Here is a 14,107-nt window from a genome sequence, read left to right on the forward strand (position 1 = left end):
ATCTGAATAGGACGGAAGCGTTCCGCAGGTCCGATGCCTTGTTCGTGGCTTTCAAAAACCCCAAGAGAGGATCCAAAGTGGCGGCCGCGACCATTGCCAGGTGGGTCAAGGCTTGCATAGTGGAATCTTACAAGGCACAGAAGCTACCAGTGCCAGAGCAGATCACGGCTCATTCAACGAGGTCGGCGGCTACTTCGGCTGTTCTGTCATCAGCAGTGTCGCTTGAGGAGATTTGTAAGGCAGCGACTTGATCTTCTCCGTTTACTTTCTCCAGACATTACAAGTTGGATGAGCATAATGCAGCCAGAGCTGCTTTTGGTCGGAGGGTTCTGCAGAGGGTCCTTCCGGGTCAATAGATCCAGTATTTATTTCTGTTTTCCCTCCCGTGTTGGTGCTGTGGTATCTCCCACGTTGGGTGACCTCCTACACCAGCCGAGAAAGATACATTGGTACTCACCGTGAAGGTGTCTTCTGGCTGGTGTAGAAGAAGTCACCCAAAGCCCACCTGGGTTGTTCTTCTCTGCATCTCTATTTTGGAAGGGGGGTTTGTTGTGTTGTTTCCTTCCTTCACTGTGTCCTAGTTAGTTTGTTGGTTTTTTATTCATGTTATTGATGTTCTGAAGCTTGAGCTGTTTTAGATACTGAAGGGATCCGCCCACATGCATGGGGTTAAGGATCTTCAAGTATTTCTACTTCCTGCCTTCTGGAGCATGTGGAGGGATGTTATCCCACGTTGGGTGACCTCTTCTACACCAGCCAGAAGACACCTTCATGGTGAGTACCAATGTACCTATCTGCTGTGCATGGAGAAGGTCCCAGGTTCAATGCTTAGCCTCTTTGAGTGGGGTGGGAAGGACTCCAGTCTGAAACCCTAGGGAGCTACTGCCAGTCAAGAGTAGATAATCCCACTACTACTACTACTATTATTTATATACTGCTTGTCAACATTCCTGAACTAGATTGGGACGGGGCCATTGCTCAGTGGTAAACCATCTGCTTTGCATGCAAGAGGTTCCAGGTTCAATCCCTGGCAGTCCTCTTCGGAAATTAAAGGTTTTCTGGTGGCTACCTGTTTGCACAGTGACATGCCGCCTGCCTTCCAGAGGATCTGGTGTCCTCGTCCGAAGCTGTTCCTTGGCCCGTTTTCTGGCCAGTGCTTTCCGGCGTGCTTCCCGCTGCCGCTGGAGCTCAAGGGGATCCGGTTCGTCGCTCTGGGAAGGAATGGAGAAAATTACAATACTACCATAATGGATCCCAGAGAGGCCTCCAGAGCTAGTGAGGCAAAACTTGAAATCCACGAAAACTTCCTTTTGAACAGACTTAGAGCAAGAGAAGGCAACCTTAGTTCTCCAGCTGTTATTGAACTAAAATTCCCCTTATCCCCAGCTACACTAAATTGTGGCTGGAGATGATGGGAATTGTAGTTCCACAATGAGTAGCCACCAGACGAGTTCGGGGCAACTGCAGAAAAACCTCTCCAGACAATCTCAGTGGGAAGTGGGGATCATGGCAAAGATGTAAATACCCAGGGCCTAAGCTGTTTAGGGCTTTATAGGTTATAACCAGCATATTGTATTTTATCCAGAAACTAAGTGGCAGCCAGTGTAGCTCTTTTAGTACAGTATACTGTAGGAGTAATATGGTCTCTCAGAGATGACCCGGAAACCAACCTGGCTGCTGCATTCTGTACCAACTGCAGTTTCCAGACTACATACAAAGGCAGTCCCACGTAGAGCGCATTGCAGTAGTGAAGTCTGAGGTTACCAGCATATGTACCATTGTTCTGAGGTCATTTATCTCAAGGAATGGACGCAGCTGGCGTATCAGGCAAAGCTGACAGAAAGCACCTCTGGCCACCACCTCAACCTGGGACAGCAAGAAGAGGTTAGGATCCAGCAGCACACCCAGACTGCATATCTTGTTCCTTTTGGGGAAATGTGACCCCTTCCAAAACTGGCAGATCAAAATAGTCTACCGTGTTCTGACCCTGCACAATAAGTACTTTCATCTTATCTGGATTCAGTCTCAGTTTGTTATCCTTCATCCAGCCCATCACTGCCTCCAGGCAGGCATTTAGGGAGGTTATGCCTTCTCCTGATGATTTTGACATGGAGAAATAGTTTTAGGTGTCATCAGCATACTGATAACATCCTGAACCAAATTTCCTGATGATCTCTCCCAGTGGTTTCATGTAGATGCTAAAAAGCACTGGAAACAGTATGGAGCCCTGGGGGACATCATATAAAAGTTCAGATTTTGAAGAGCAATGGTCTCCAAGCGACGCCATCTGGAATCTGCCTGAGAGGTAGGAGCAGAACCACTGCAAAGAAGTGCCTCCCACACACAACCCCCTCAGACACTCCAGAAGGTAAGAATTGTTCAATTTTACCAGTTCTTGTGTGTTGAGGCAGAGCTGCAGGAAAGGAGGCATGTTCAAGTCAATATTTGGATTTTGTCTTACTCAGGGAAAGGTCCTGGGTATTTTACTTTCCATTACCCTGTAAAGCAAGGCTTTTCAAACTTGAGTCCCATATGATACTGGACTACAAATCTCATCATCCCCAGCAACAATGGATGATGGGAGCTATAGTACAACAATATCTGGAGACCCAAGGCTTAATACCCCTTCTGTAAAGTACTATGCACATTGGTGGTGCTTAATTAACTAACAAAACTATAATAGCAGCAGCAGCAGCTGCCTTCCTGGGTTGATACCAGGGGTTCATCTAGCCCAGCATCCTGCTTCCAACAGTGGCCAAGCCCAATGCCTCCAGGCAACAGCCTTTCCTTGCTGATTGCTCCCAATGAACTAACAGCCAGAGCTAGACTGCCTCTGAATGTAGAGGCTCCATCTAGCTCTCATGTTTACTAACTATTTATAGACAAATGTGAGAAAGAACTGGAGAAGGTACAGAAGAGGGCAACCAAGATGATCAGGGGCCTAAAGCACCTTTCTCATGAGGCAACACTACAACACCTGGGGCTTTTTAGTTTAGAAAAAAGACGACTGCACAAAGACATGATAGAGGTCTATAAAATCATGCATGGTGTGGAGAAAGTGGAGAGAGAGAAGTTCTTTTCCCTCTCACACAACACTAGAACCAGGGGTCACTCCATGAAATTGATTGCCAGGACCAAAAAATTTTCTAGGACCAAAAAACGGAAGTACTTTTTCGCACAACGCATGATCCACTTGTGGAACTCTCTGCCACAGGATGTGGTGACAGCCAACAACCTGGATGGCTTTAAGAGGGGTTTGGATGACTTCATGGAGGAGAGGTCTATCAATGGCTACTAGTCGGAGGGCCGTGGGCCGCCTCCAGCCTCAAAGGCAGGATGCCTCTGAGTACCAGTTGCAGGGGAGTAATGGCAGGAGAGAGGGCACGCCCTCAACTCCTGTCTGTGGCTTCCAGCGGCATCTGGTGGGCCACTGTGCGAAACAGGATGCTGGACTAGATGGGCCTTGGGCCTGATCCAGCAGGGCTGTTCTTATGTTCTAAAGAGGAGAGTCTTTTTTAACAGCCATTTAAGTTAGTGGTCAGCACCATTTAAAAATACTATATATTACTTAAAAAGCATTTATAAAGTAATATTTTGTGTTCAGCACTACAGTAGGGCTGTGCATTTTGTTTTTTGTTTTGTTTTTGGCCTGAATCCGAAACACCCCCATTTTGTTCTCTGTTTGAAATCAGCCAATCCGAAACACACCAATTTTGTTCTTTTTCAAAACTGCAAAATCCGAATCCAAAATGTTTTGGATTTTAAAAAATGGCCCTGTGGCAAAACTAGTGGGTGGTGGTGGTAGTGCCCAATGGGTGGAAACTACCACCCAAATTTCAGAGGAATTTGGGCAAAGGGCTTATTTTTGAAGAATTTTTGAAGTTTAAGATTTTTCCCATAGGGAAGAATGGAAGAATTCCAGCAAAAGCATAACTTCATGTTGGGGGGAAAGGGGTGGCCCAGAGCAGAGTAGGGTGGGTGGTAGTGCCCAGTGGGGGCAAGTAAGCTGCCAGAATTATTTCAAAGGAATTGGGCAGAGGGCTGATTTTTAAAGATTTAATGGAGTTTACGCATCTTTAAAGTTCTTCCCTATAGGGAATGATGGAGGTTTCAGCAGCCCCATAACTGCACTTGCGGGGCACCGGGGTGGCCCAGAGCGAGTGGTGGTGTAGAGCACAGTTTCTCAACCGCCGGTCCCCGGACCGCTGCCCGTCCCCAAGGGGTTGAGTGCCGGTCCGTGCAAGTCCTTTAACACCCCCTCCTTTTCAAGCATGCCAGTCCTTTAACACCCTGGAGATTAGCTCCCTGGAGCTAATCTTTAACCAGGCAGCCTTCGCTGCAGGGCTCTGTCTTCCTCCGGAGTCCCAGACAGCCTTTTCTCACTCCCAGCTAATCTCTCCAGTCTCTTTGATGAGAGGAAATAGTGAGAGCGAGTGATGTCACTGGTATGCAGCTGGTGAAACACACTCGAGGCAGTTAGCAGGGCAAGTGAGAGGGAGTGCTTGGCTTGGCTGGAGTGCTGCATGCATAAACTCTGTTCTGAACTTCTGCATGCATAAACTCTGTTCTGAACTACTACAGAGGAGGAACAGAGGAAGGCAGGCAGGCAAAAAAAAAAGTAAGCAACAGTGCTGATCAAATTAAAAAAGAAGGGAAAGATAAGAAGAATGAAAGGGGTGGGGGTGAGGGGCAGGCTGATCATGTACTGACAACAAAAGGGGATGAAGATCAAATAAAATGGGATTTTTAAAAGCAAGCATACAGGAGAGAACAAGCACAATCTGTGTGAACTGAGAAATAAAATGGGGGGGGGGATGAGGGAGATGAAGAAAGGGGTGGCTAGGGTGAGCTACTGACTTACCAAAAAGGGGATGAAGCTAACATAAACTGGGATTTTTAAAAACAAACATGCAGGCAGGAGAGAGAACTAGTGCAATGTGTGTGAACTGAGAAAACCAGTGGAAAAAAGAGATCACGAGAAAGGGGATGGAGTGGGGGCTGGGTGTAGCAAGGTATGAAATGGTGAATAGAGGAGAGAGAAGGAGGGAAAGAAGGATGAAGAAGAGACCCACTAAAAGTCTTCCCACTCAAGTGTGAGTACATAGTACTCCCCCTCTCCCTTAAACCTCTGCCTAAAAATCATTACAGTTGTAAAAACCTGGATATATATGAATGTGTGGTATGAAGGGTTAAATCTCCCACCCCATTCCCTGTGGTTTACTTTCCTAATGTGGATGCCATATTGATGTGTAAAGTTCATTACCATAACATTACCTTTTCAAGGTAATGAGTGTTTTAGTTCTGAGTGTACTGCTTGGAGGTTTTTTGGATGATGATGTTTGGTTACAGACTTCCAGTATGATATGAGATGTCATGTTTTAAGCTTCCTATCAATTAAGTTGATAAGCTGGTTTTATGGTAGCAAACATGCATTGTCCCATTTGCTAAGGAGAGCAAGGGCAGTGATTACCAAATGAAGAGAGGAGGAAAGCTGGAGGGGGAGTACTGTGTGTGTAAGAGAGAGTACTATTTTAAAAGCAATATTAAATTACTATTTTTATGCATTTAAGAAGCAAGATATTATGTATACAGGAACTTGACACAAGTTCCTGCCTGCATGTTTATATGCAAAATAGATAGATGAGGAGTAAGAAAAGACAGAATTGGAAGAATGGAGTGTAAGGTTGCAACCTATTTTTAAAATATGGTAATGTTAAATCTGGACTGGACAAATCTCAGGTGCCAGGGAGCCATGATGTCTCATCCTTTCCTCCCTCCCCCTTTTGAGCTAGAACTTCAAAAGTTAAATATTGATTAAATTCATTTTCATTAATTTCACTTTGATTTAATTGATTGATTAAGTGTTATTTTAATAATCAGCACCCGAAAAATTGACCTCGGCCCCCATGAGCCAAGTCACAGTCAGTTTTGGCCCATCAGGACATTTGAGTGGTGAACACCTGTGAACGCCTGTACTAATAGATAAACTTGAAACCCCTTTGCTAACTGCTGGTCTGGGTCTAGAAACTGCACACACAAAATGTAGCGGTCCTTGAAACTCTGCATGATGAATTTAGCGGTCCTTGACTCCAAAAAGGTTGAGAAACACTGGTGTAGAGCACATAGGGTGCCAACCACCCCCATGGGTTGCTAACTCATGGGGTACTGGGTTCTGTTGTTTCTTAGATGTTTTGAGTGTAGATTCAAAAATCTACATATGAGAGTGGATTCATGGTTTGTCATTGAAAATCTCATACGCTTCCAGAGAATCTACACTCAGAACACCTCAGAAACAACAGAACCCAGCACCCCATGGGTTAGCAACCCATGGGGATGGTTGGCACCTTATGTGCACTACACCACCACTCGCTCCCGGCCACCCTAGTGCCCCCCAGGTGGAGTTATGCATCTGCTGAAATTTCCATTATTCCCTAGGGGGAAAAACCTCAAAGATGTGTAAACTTCAACAATTCCTAAGAAATCAGCCCTTTGCCCTATTCCTTTGGAATCTGGGTTGTAGCAGGCACCCCTTGGGGCACTGCCACCCAACCCACTGTTTTGCCCCTCAGGTCCCCTTTCTGTCCCAAATATATGTAAACTTCAGAAATTCTTTAAAAATCAGCCCTTTTCCCAATTCCTTTGGAATCTGGGTGGCAGCAGGCATCCATTGGTGCACTACCACCTGACCCACTCTTCGGCCCCCAAAGTCCCCTTTCTGCCCTGAATCCACCCCAAATAACATCAACATCACACATCAACAACAACAGCAGAGCTTTGCAAAGAACCAGGCAAATTTCCAAAGGTCATGCACATCCACATCCCTCCCAGAAATGCAATTGATCTACACACAACAGTGTGAAACAACAACAATGAAATGCACACTGCCCCACTGGCCAATGAGGGTAAAATTTACCCTTAAATTTCCTTAAAAGGAAAAAGGAGGCAATTGCAAACAGATCAGCCCATGCTTTCGCTGGCCAATCTGCAGGCTGGAAGGGCCGGAAATTCAAACCGATGTCAAAACTCAAAATGGAGACTGAAGGAGAAAGACTTTCACGATCTCAAAATGGAGTTCCAAAACAGCCCAGACAATAAAACATTTTGTATCCGAAACGGGGACGTTTTGTTTCAGCTACAAAATTTTCTGTTTTGAGCATTGAGTGTTTTGTTTCAGCTACAGAACAGCCGAAATGGCCTGTTTTGTGCACAAAACGTTTTGTAGCCGAAACGAAACGCACATCCCTACATTACAGCATAATACATTTTAAACAATGTCATTTCTTTCCCTCCCTTCCTCTCTCCTGCCATGAGAATAAACAACAAAATAAAAAGTCCAAATAAATAAAATAAAGGCAGCATGCAATTACAGCGTGGTACCTGCTTAAATTGAAAGTAATTCTAAATCATCACTCCAAACCTTGTTGGATGCACAAAAGAAGTTTCATTCTGTGAATGTGTTTGGTTCATGAGCTGCCAGCTCCACCATTTGTGGCACCCACTCTGCCTGGAGAGGTAAGAGCAGTGAGGTCCATGATAGTTATGCATTAAGAACATAAGAACAGCCCTGCTGGATCAGGCCCAAGGCCTATCTAGGCCAGCATCCTGGTTCACACAGTGGCTCACCAGATTCCTCTGGGAAACCCACAGGCAAGAGCTGAAGGTGTGCCCTCTCTCCTGCTGTAGCTCCCCTGCAACTGGTATTCGGAGGCATCTTGCCTCTGAGGCTGGAGGTGGCCTACAGCCACCAGACTAGTAGCCAGATAGACTTGTCCTCTATGAATTTATCTAAGCCCTTCTTAAAGCCACCCAGCTTTGTAAATGTGTGCACAAACAGTGGTTCAAGCACCAGTTCGGACCAGTTCCGAACCATTTCACCACCATGGGGAGGGGAGTGGGAGCCTTAAGAAAGAGGAGATCAGTTCCTAACCTGCTCTCCGCCACCCCATGAAGTTTCCTGTTGGGGCGGTGCTTGGCCCAAGTACCCATGCACGGCGCCAGCACACACATGGCATTCGTGTGGTTGCCATTTGCTCATTCAGCATGGTGCATACCTCACCTCTACAGTCTGGTGGCTGTCATCACATCTTGTGGCAGAGAATTTCATTGCATGAAGTAGGACTTTCTTTTGCCCAAAGCTTGGATGTTCTTAGAAATATTTTTCTGGCCTACTCGTGTACTTAAGTTCAGAAAAATTAAGCGAACAACCCACCCAAGGTAAGATGTGAAGGGCATACGTGTTGCCACGAACCACCCTCCGCTCGTACATGAGGTTTGCATAGTGGTATGGCTCATCTTCCCTGCAATACATAAAATTAAAGATGGGAGAAAATGGGTTAAAATGTTATTACAAGTTTAATATTCATTAGACTCAATATTTGCAAAGTTCTGCGAAATACGCAAGCAACCTGAATTTAAATTAGTTTGTTTATTGTTGAATTTATATACCACCTTTCATTAAAATAATCCCAAAGCTGTTTACATTATAACTAAAAAGCGCAATTAAAACAATGCATTATTGAAATAACAAATATTAAATTTAAACATAAAAATTATACATCTCTATTTAAGGTATATATAAAACAAAGCAGTAAAACACACAAAACACAGAGCAGAAGCCGCAGCAAAAAACAGCTTTCCTAAAAAGCCTGGGATATTTATTAGGATAATTTTACTAGGATAAATGAGATTTCTCTATATCACTTAAGAACTAGGAATTCATATCCACCAACATTTCACAGATGAAAAGAGAAACACATTGATTGATTGATTGATTGTTAAATTTATATACCTCCTTTCATTAAACCAGTCCCAAGGCGGTTTACAGCAAAAAATTTAAACACAAGATGGTAAAAAAGACACAATTAAAATATTAAGTGAAAAAAATATTAAACAAATCTGATTAAAAATTTAAACCAAAAGCATAAAAGCAATACAGACTATAAAGAGCAGTACCAGAGAATCAAATACATGCCTGGGCAAAAAGCCAAGATTTTACACTTTTTCACATGCACATAACACCCCATTTCTCCTGCAAATAATTGCTGCCAAAGGCTATTGCCATAAAACTTTGCTGAGGGCCCTGTTCCACCTTTTGCATCTTGTCTTCCTTTGTTCTGCAACAGCCGGTCCGCTTTTAAAAATCATGCTGTCTCAAACTAGGGATGTGCACGAACCGGTCCGCAGGCCATGTTACAGGTCTGCGAACCGGTTCGCAAGTGGCCCGGTCCGGCGGTCTGACGCCGGGGGGGTGGCTCTTTAAGGGTGGGGGGTTGTACTTACCCCTCTCGCCGCTTCCCCCCTCTGGCGCACCATTATTTAAATGAATTTGGGGGGGCAGCAGCGGCCCCTCCCTCCTTGTCGGTGGTACAAGTGGAAGTAACTTCCGCACATGAGCCTGCCGCTGACGCGCACGCGTGCACTGTGTGATGTGGGCGGCGCACGTGCGTCACCGGCGGCCACATGTGCGGAAGTTACTTCCGCATTTCACAGCCAACAAGGGGGCAGGGGCCCTGCTGCCCCGAAAAATGCACTTAAAAATGGAGCGCCGGAGGGGGAAAGAATCACCCCCCCCCGGCGTCGGACCGCCCCTCCACGGTCCATGCACATCCCTGTCTCAAACTGCCACCCTCACTTTTACCACCCATTTGCTGGTGGTGAAACCTATCAAGGAAGATGAGGAGTTGCCAGACAGGACAGAAGCTGCTCTCTGGGAATGACCTCAAGAAGAAGAGCCAAGTTATTTATTTATTTATTTATTATTAAAACTTTTATACCGCCCTTCCAAAAGGCTCAGGGCGGTTTACATTAAAACACCATTAAAATCAGTTAATAATTAAAACAAAAATTATAGAGCATAAAAACAATAATTAACAATTAAAAACATCGTAAAACAACAATTAAATAATCCCAACAATTAAGTTATCCCATAGGAAGAGGCAAATCTTCATGGGTTGCATTCTCCCATATACCACAATGCACTGTGCAAGGAGCATGGTGCATTGGGGGATTCCCCGCTGCCACGCTGCTCCTTCTGCCCAGCTCTATGGAAGCCAAGATTGCCAACAGGCCAAGTATCCATACAAATGGCCAGTGAGTTAGGAGGGTGCTAGCCAAGGTACAAAACCCAGGCTACCTGGAGGAGGAGCACTAGGATTGAGACTGATCCTGGTGGTTATCATGAGCAGCCCTACCTGGGTAGGGAAGTATTAGCACAGTAGGGCTGCTCATGAGAATTTGGTACCAGGGGGGCTGGTCAAAAGGAATTCAGTGCCACTGGTGCTGAGCAACTGGTACAAAGCTCTACCAATGGAGATAAGGATTGCTGCCACCTAGATAAGGATTTCTGCTCTGGCTGCACAGAGCCAGTGTGGTGTAGTGGTTAGAGTGTTGGACTAGGACCGGGGAGACCTGAGTTCAAATCCCCGCTCAGCCATGAAGCTCACTGGGTGACTCTGGGCCAGTCACATATATCTCAGCCTGACCTACCTTAAAGGGTTGTTGTGATGATAAACATAACCATGTACACTGCTCTGGGCTCCTTGGAGGAAGAGTGGGATATAAATGTAATAAATAAATGAAAGAGAGGAAGGCACCCAGCAGTCTCTCCAGGACTGGGGAAAAGTCAACTGCAGGTCCCCTGCAGGTAAAAGCAAAGAAGAGCAAAGCTGCATGACCCAGCTAAGCAGAGGCCCATTGGGCATGCATGGTGGCCTCCAAAGTGGCTGCCGCGATGGGGGTGAGGCCCGAAACGGGCAGAAGATCACCTGAACAGGGTGATTTGCCACATAGTAGAGGCTGGTGGAGGGAGTTGGGACCCCCTGTGACCTTGGAGAATCCCCCCCCCCCCAAAAAAATTTTAAGATCACAAACCCCCAAACTGGGATGGGGGTGGGTGGGTTTCGAAGGGGTGTAGAACTAAACTGGCCTGGTCCAGTTTGGGTCTGGTTTGGACGCGAACCAAACCAGGTCAGCCGGTTTTGTGCACACCCCTGCATTAGTGGAGCATCTGCTTGGCGTGGTGCTGGATACCAGTTCAATCCCTGGCAGCATCTCCAGGGAGGGCTGGGAAAGACCCCTGCCTGAAATCCTGGAGAGTTGCTGCCAGTGAGTGCAAACAGTGCTGAGCTAGATAGACAAATAACTTGATTCTGTATAAGGCAGCTCCCTGTGTTTGTAAATTTCAGTTGGGGTTGAGCCCCAATGTTTCTACGAAGCTAGAGCTTTTATAAAATGAAGAAACGTGCTATTTCGAAAGGACATTCCCCCAAAGAAGTGCCCCGAGACTAGTTTCCCTCTCTCTGTTGTTGCATCTTTGGTCTTCATTTCCCTCCTGGTTTAGGCCCCTGGTACTCACTGATCGTTGGCTTCCAGAGAACCCCGGTATTTCCGTCTGGGGGGCAGAGCCCGGGGCTGGCTGCAGTAGGAGTAGGTTCCAGGGGGTGCCCCTGTGTCCTCTCGGGCAACAAGCACCGATGTGGAGGCCATGCCGGTTGTAGGCAGCCTCTGGGTCGAATAGGCCCAGGCTGTATAGAACAGTCCTCCTAGCAACCGTTGCCATGCAACATGGTGTCTGCTCCCCAGTGACTGTTGCCAAGGTAAACTGATCCCTGGGCTCAGCAGCTGATCTGGCTGGGTGCTCCCTCCCTTTTCAAGCACACACACGCAGGCTGCCTGCAATTTATACCAGACACTGAAAGACTGAAGCATTTTTTTCTTTTTCTTTTAGAAAAAGAGATGGGGGCGGGGGGGCGGGTTTGACTGGTTCAATCCCTTGGATAAAGTCTGCAAGACTGATAAACATTGTTGTTTTTTTGTTGGTGGGAGCTTCAGACCCTGATGTTACACCGCGAATGGAAAAATTTCATTCTAGCTGCTAGGAAAATCAGAAAGAGATCTCAGAGGCAAGTCAACCTCAGATGAATTCAGGTAAATGGACAGATGAATTCAGGTGATAGTTCTTTGTCAATTGACTTTATTTATTCCCCTTCTGCCTTATATAACTGGGAGATACCAAAATAGATGGTGGAAATTGAACTTGGAATCAATCCAGATGATTTATTTATTTATTACATTTTATATCCCACTCTTCCTCCAAGGAGCCCAGAGTGGTGTACTAGGTTTCTCCTCACAACAACCCTGTGAAGTAGGTTAGGCTGAGAGAGAAGTGACTGGCCCAGAGTCACCCAGCAAGTATCATGGCTGAATGCGGATTTGAACTCGGGTCTCCCTGGTCCTAGTCCAGCACTCTAACCACTACACCACGCTGGCTCTCTTATATACATGGTATATAAGTTGTATACTGTATAATTTTTCCTTTCATGGATAATTGCCTTAAAAGGATAAAATATTCAGATCTGATCAAAGAGATATTTCAGTTTTTGGTTTACTCCGAAACTACAGGATTTTTTAAATAAGCATGAGAAACTTTGTTAAATCAAATCAGATTTACAGAAATGGAATATTCCAGGGGAGCCAAAAGGCATTGTGGTTGAGGATGATGGGAGCTGTAGCCCAACAATATCTGCAGGCTCAAAGACTGGGAACATCTGGAATAACAAACAACACCTGGAAATATTTCTATTATGTCTATGCCGAGGATAGTGAAAGAGAATGGCAAGGGGGCTTTGCTTGGTTAAACCATTTCTACATACATTTAGATGTATATATCATATAGGTAATTTTACTAAATACTCATTGTCTTTTGTTTTATTACATTGTTTTAATTGTATTTTAATGGATTAGGCCTTACTTTGATCAGATCTTTGGTTCATGTCTGACCCAGACATTGCTTTCTGCTTGACTCTTGGAATTTTTGCTTGCCTGGGCAATACTTGTAGTCAGCATGATGAAAATTACATGTATCGTCTCTGAGACTCATAAGAACACAGAAGTGAAAATTAACATGAACACTTTTTGAACTCTTTGTTAAACCCGGCAAGGATCCCAGAGTGGTATACATAGTTATGTTTATCCTCACAACAACCCTGTGAGGTAGGCTTCATAGCTGATTGGGGGTTTGAACTTGGGTTTTTCCAGGCCTAGTTAAGCACTCGAAGCACTACATTACACTGGCATTTAAAGCACATGTTTCTCCCCATTCATGTCCATATATTGGGTGGGTTCAGATATCACAAAGCATTTACTTCAACTAACTGTAGTCAATTTATATTTCTGAACCCTCATCAAACAAACTGTGGTTTATTTCAAGCAGGTGAACCTCAGATGTGAAGTTGGTGGTCTCCTAACTGTAGTTTCACATCATGTCTGAACTCACAATTGCCATTTAATCTTGATTTGTTTCAAGAGCTTTGTCTTTTTATGGCTCTTGCATAAAAGGGGCAAGCCTAGATTAGGAGAAAGGGCCGAATCCAAACAAACCATGATATGGCAATCATTTGTAGCTCCAATAAAGGTTTGTTAAAGAAACCTTAGCTAAAATAAACCATGGTTGCATGATATCTGAATCTGTATATTATAAGCTGAATGGCTTCACATAATATGCTGAAAGTGGACCTACTGGTTCCCAGGAAGCATGCACTCCTGGTGCTTTAACTTACATTTGAAGTTGGGCGCTTCTGCTTTCAGCATATTTTGTGAAGCCGCCCTAAGAGTTTGGAAACATTGGATGACATTAATAATTATCTGGATATATTGAGCCAGGTGTCCAGGGACAGAACTATGAGGCAATCTGCAGAAATTTCAAGCTTAATGGTGGTGGCCTCCCAGCTCCAGACAGTCTTGAAGGAAACGAATTTTCTAGACTCATTTCAAACTGGCTTTCGGGTGGGCTATGGGGTGGAGACTGCCTTGGTCAGCCTGATGGATGATCTCCAATTGGGAATTGACAGAGGAAGTGTGACTTTGTTGGTCCTTTTGGACCTCTTGGTGGCTTTGATATGATCGACCATAGTATCCTTCTGGAGCGTCTGAGTGGGTTGGGAGTGGGAGGCACTGCTTTGCAGTGGTTCCGCTTCTACCTCTTGGGCAGGTTCCAGATGATGTCCCTTGGAGACTGTTGTTCTTCAAAATCTAAAATTTTGTATGGTGTCCCTCAGGGCTCCGTATTGTCTCCGATGTTATTTAACATCTACATGAAACCGCTGGGAGA

The 14,107-nt window shown here is 45.2% G+C and overlaps 1 protein-coding gene across 1 annotated transcript in view; it reads right to left on the minus strand.

The window, feature by feature from the left end:
• The window catches only part of LOC128346133 (radial spoke head protein 3 homolog B-like), a 42,173-nt gene extending 30,573 nt beyond the window's left edge, over nt 1-11,600 (minus strand). The window contains exons 1-3 of the mRNA XM_053299092.1: nt 11,354-11,600; nt 8,210-8,297; nt 1,070-1,211 (exon numbers count right to left, since the gene is read on the minus strand). Of these exons, the coding sequence (XP_053155067.1) occupies nt 1,070-1,211; nt 8,210-8,297; nt 11,354-11,484 (361 nt within the window). The 5' untranslated portion in view covers nt 11,485-11,600. The remainder of the gene's footprint in view (nt 1-1,069; nt 1,212-8,209; nt 8,298-11,353) is intronic.
• Between the last annotated feature and the right edge of the window lie 2,507 nt (nt 11,601-14,107).

The sequence above is a fragment of the Hemicordylus capensis genome, chromosome 2, assembly GCF_027244095.1.
Source record: "Hemicordylus capensis ecotype Gifberg chromosome 2, rHemCap1.1.pri, whole genome shotgun sequence".
NCBI classification, from domain to species: domain Eukaryota; kingdom Metazoa; phylum Chordata; class Lepidosauria; order Squamata; family Cordylidae; genus Hemicordylus; species Hemicordylus capensis.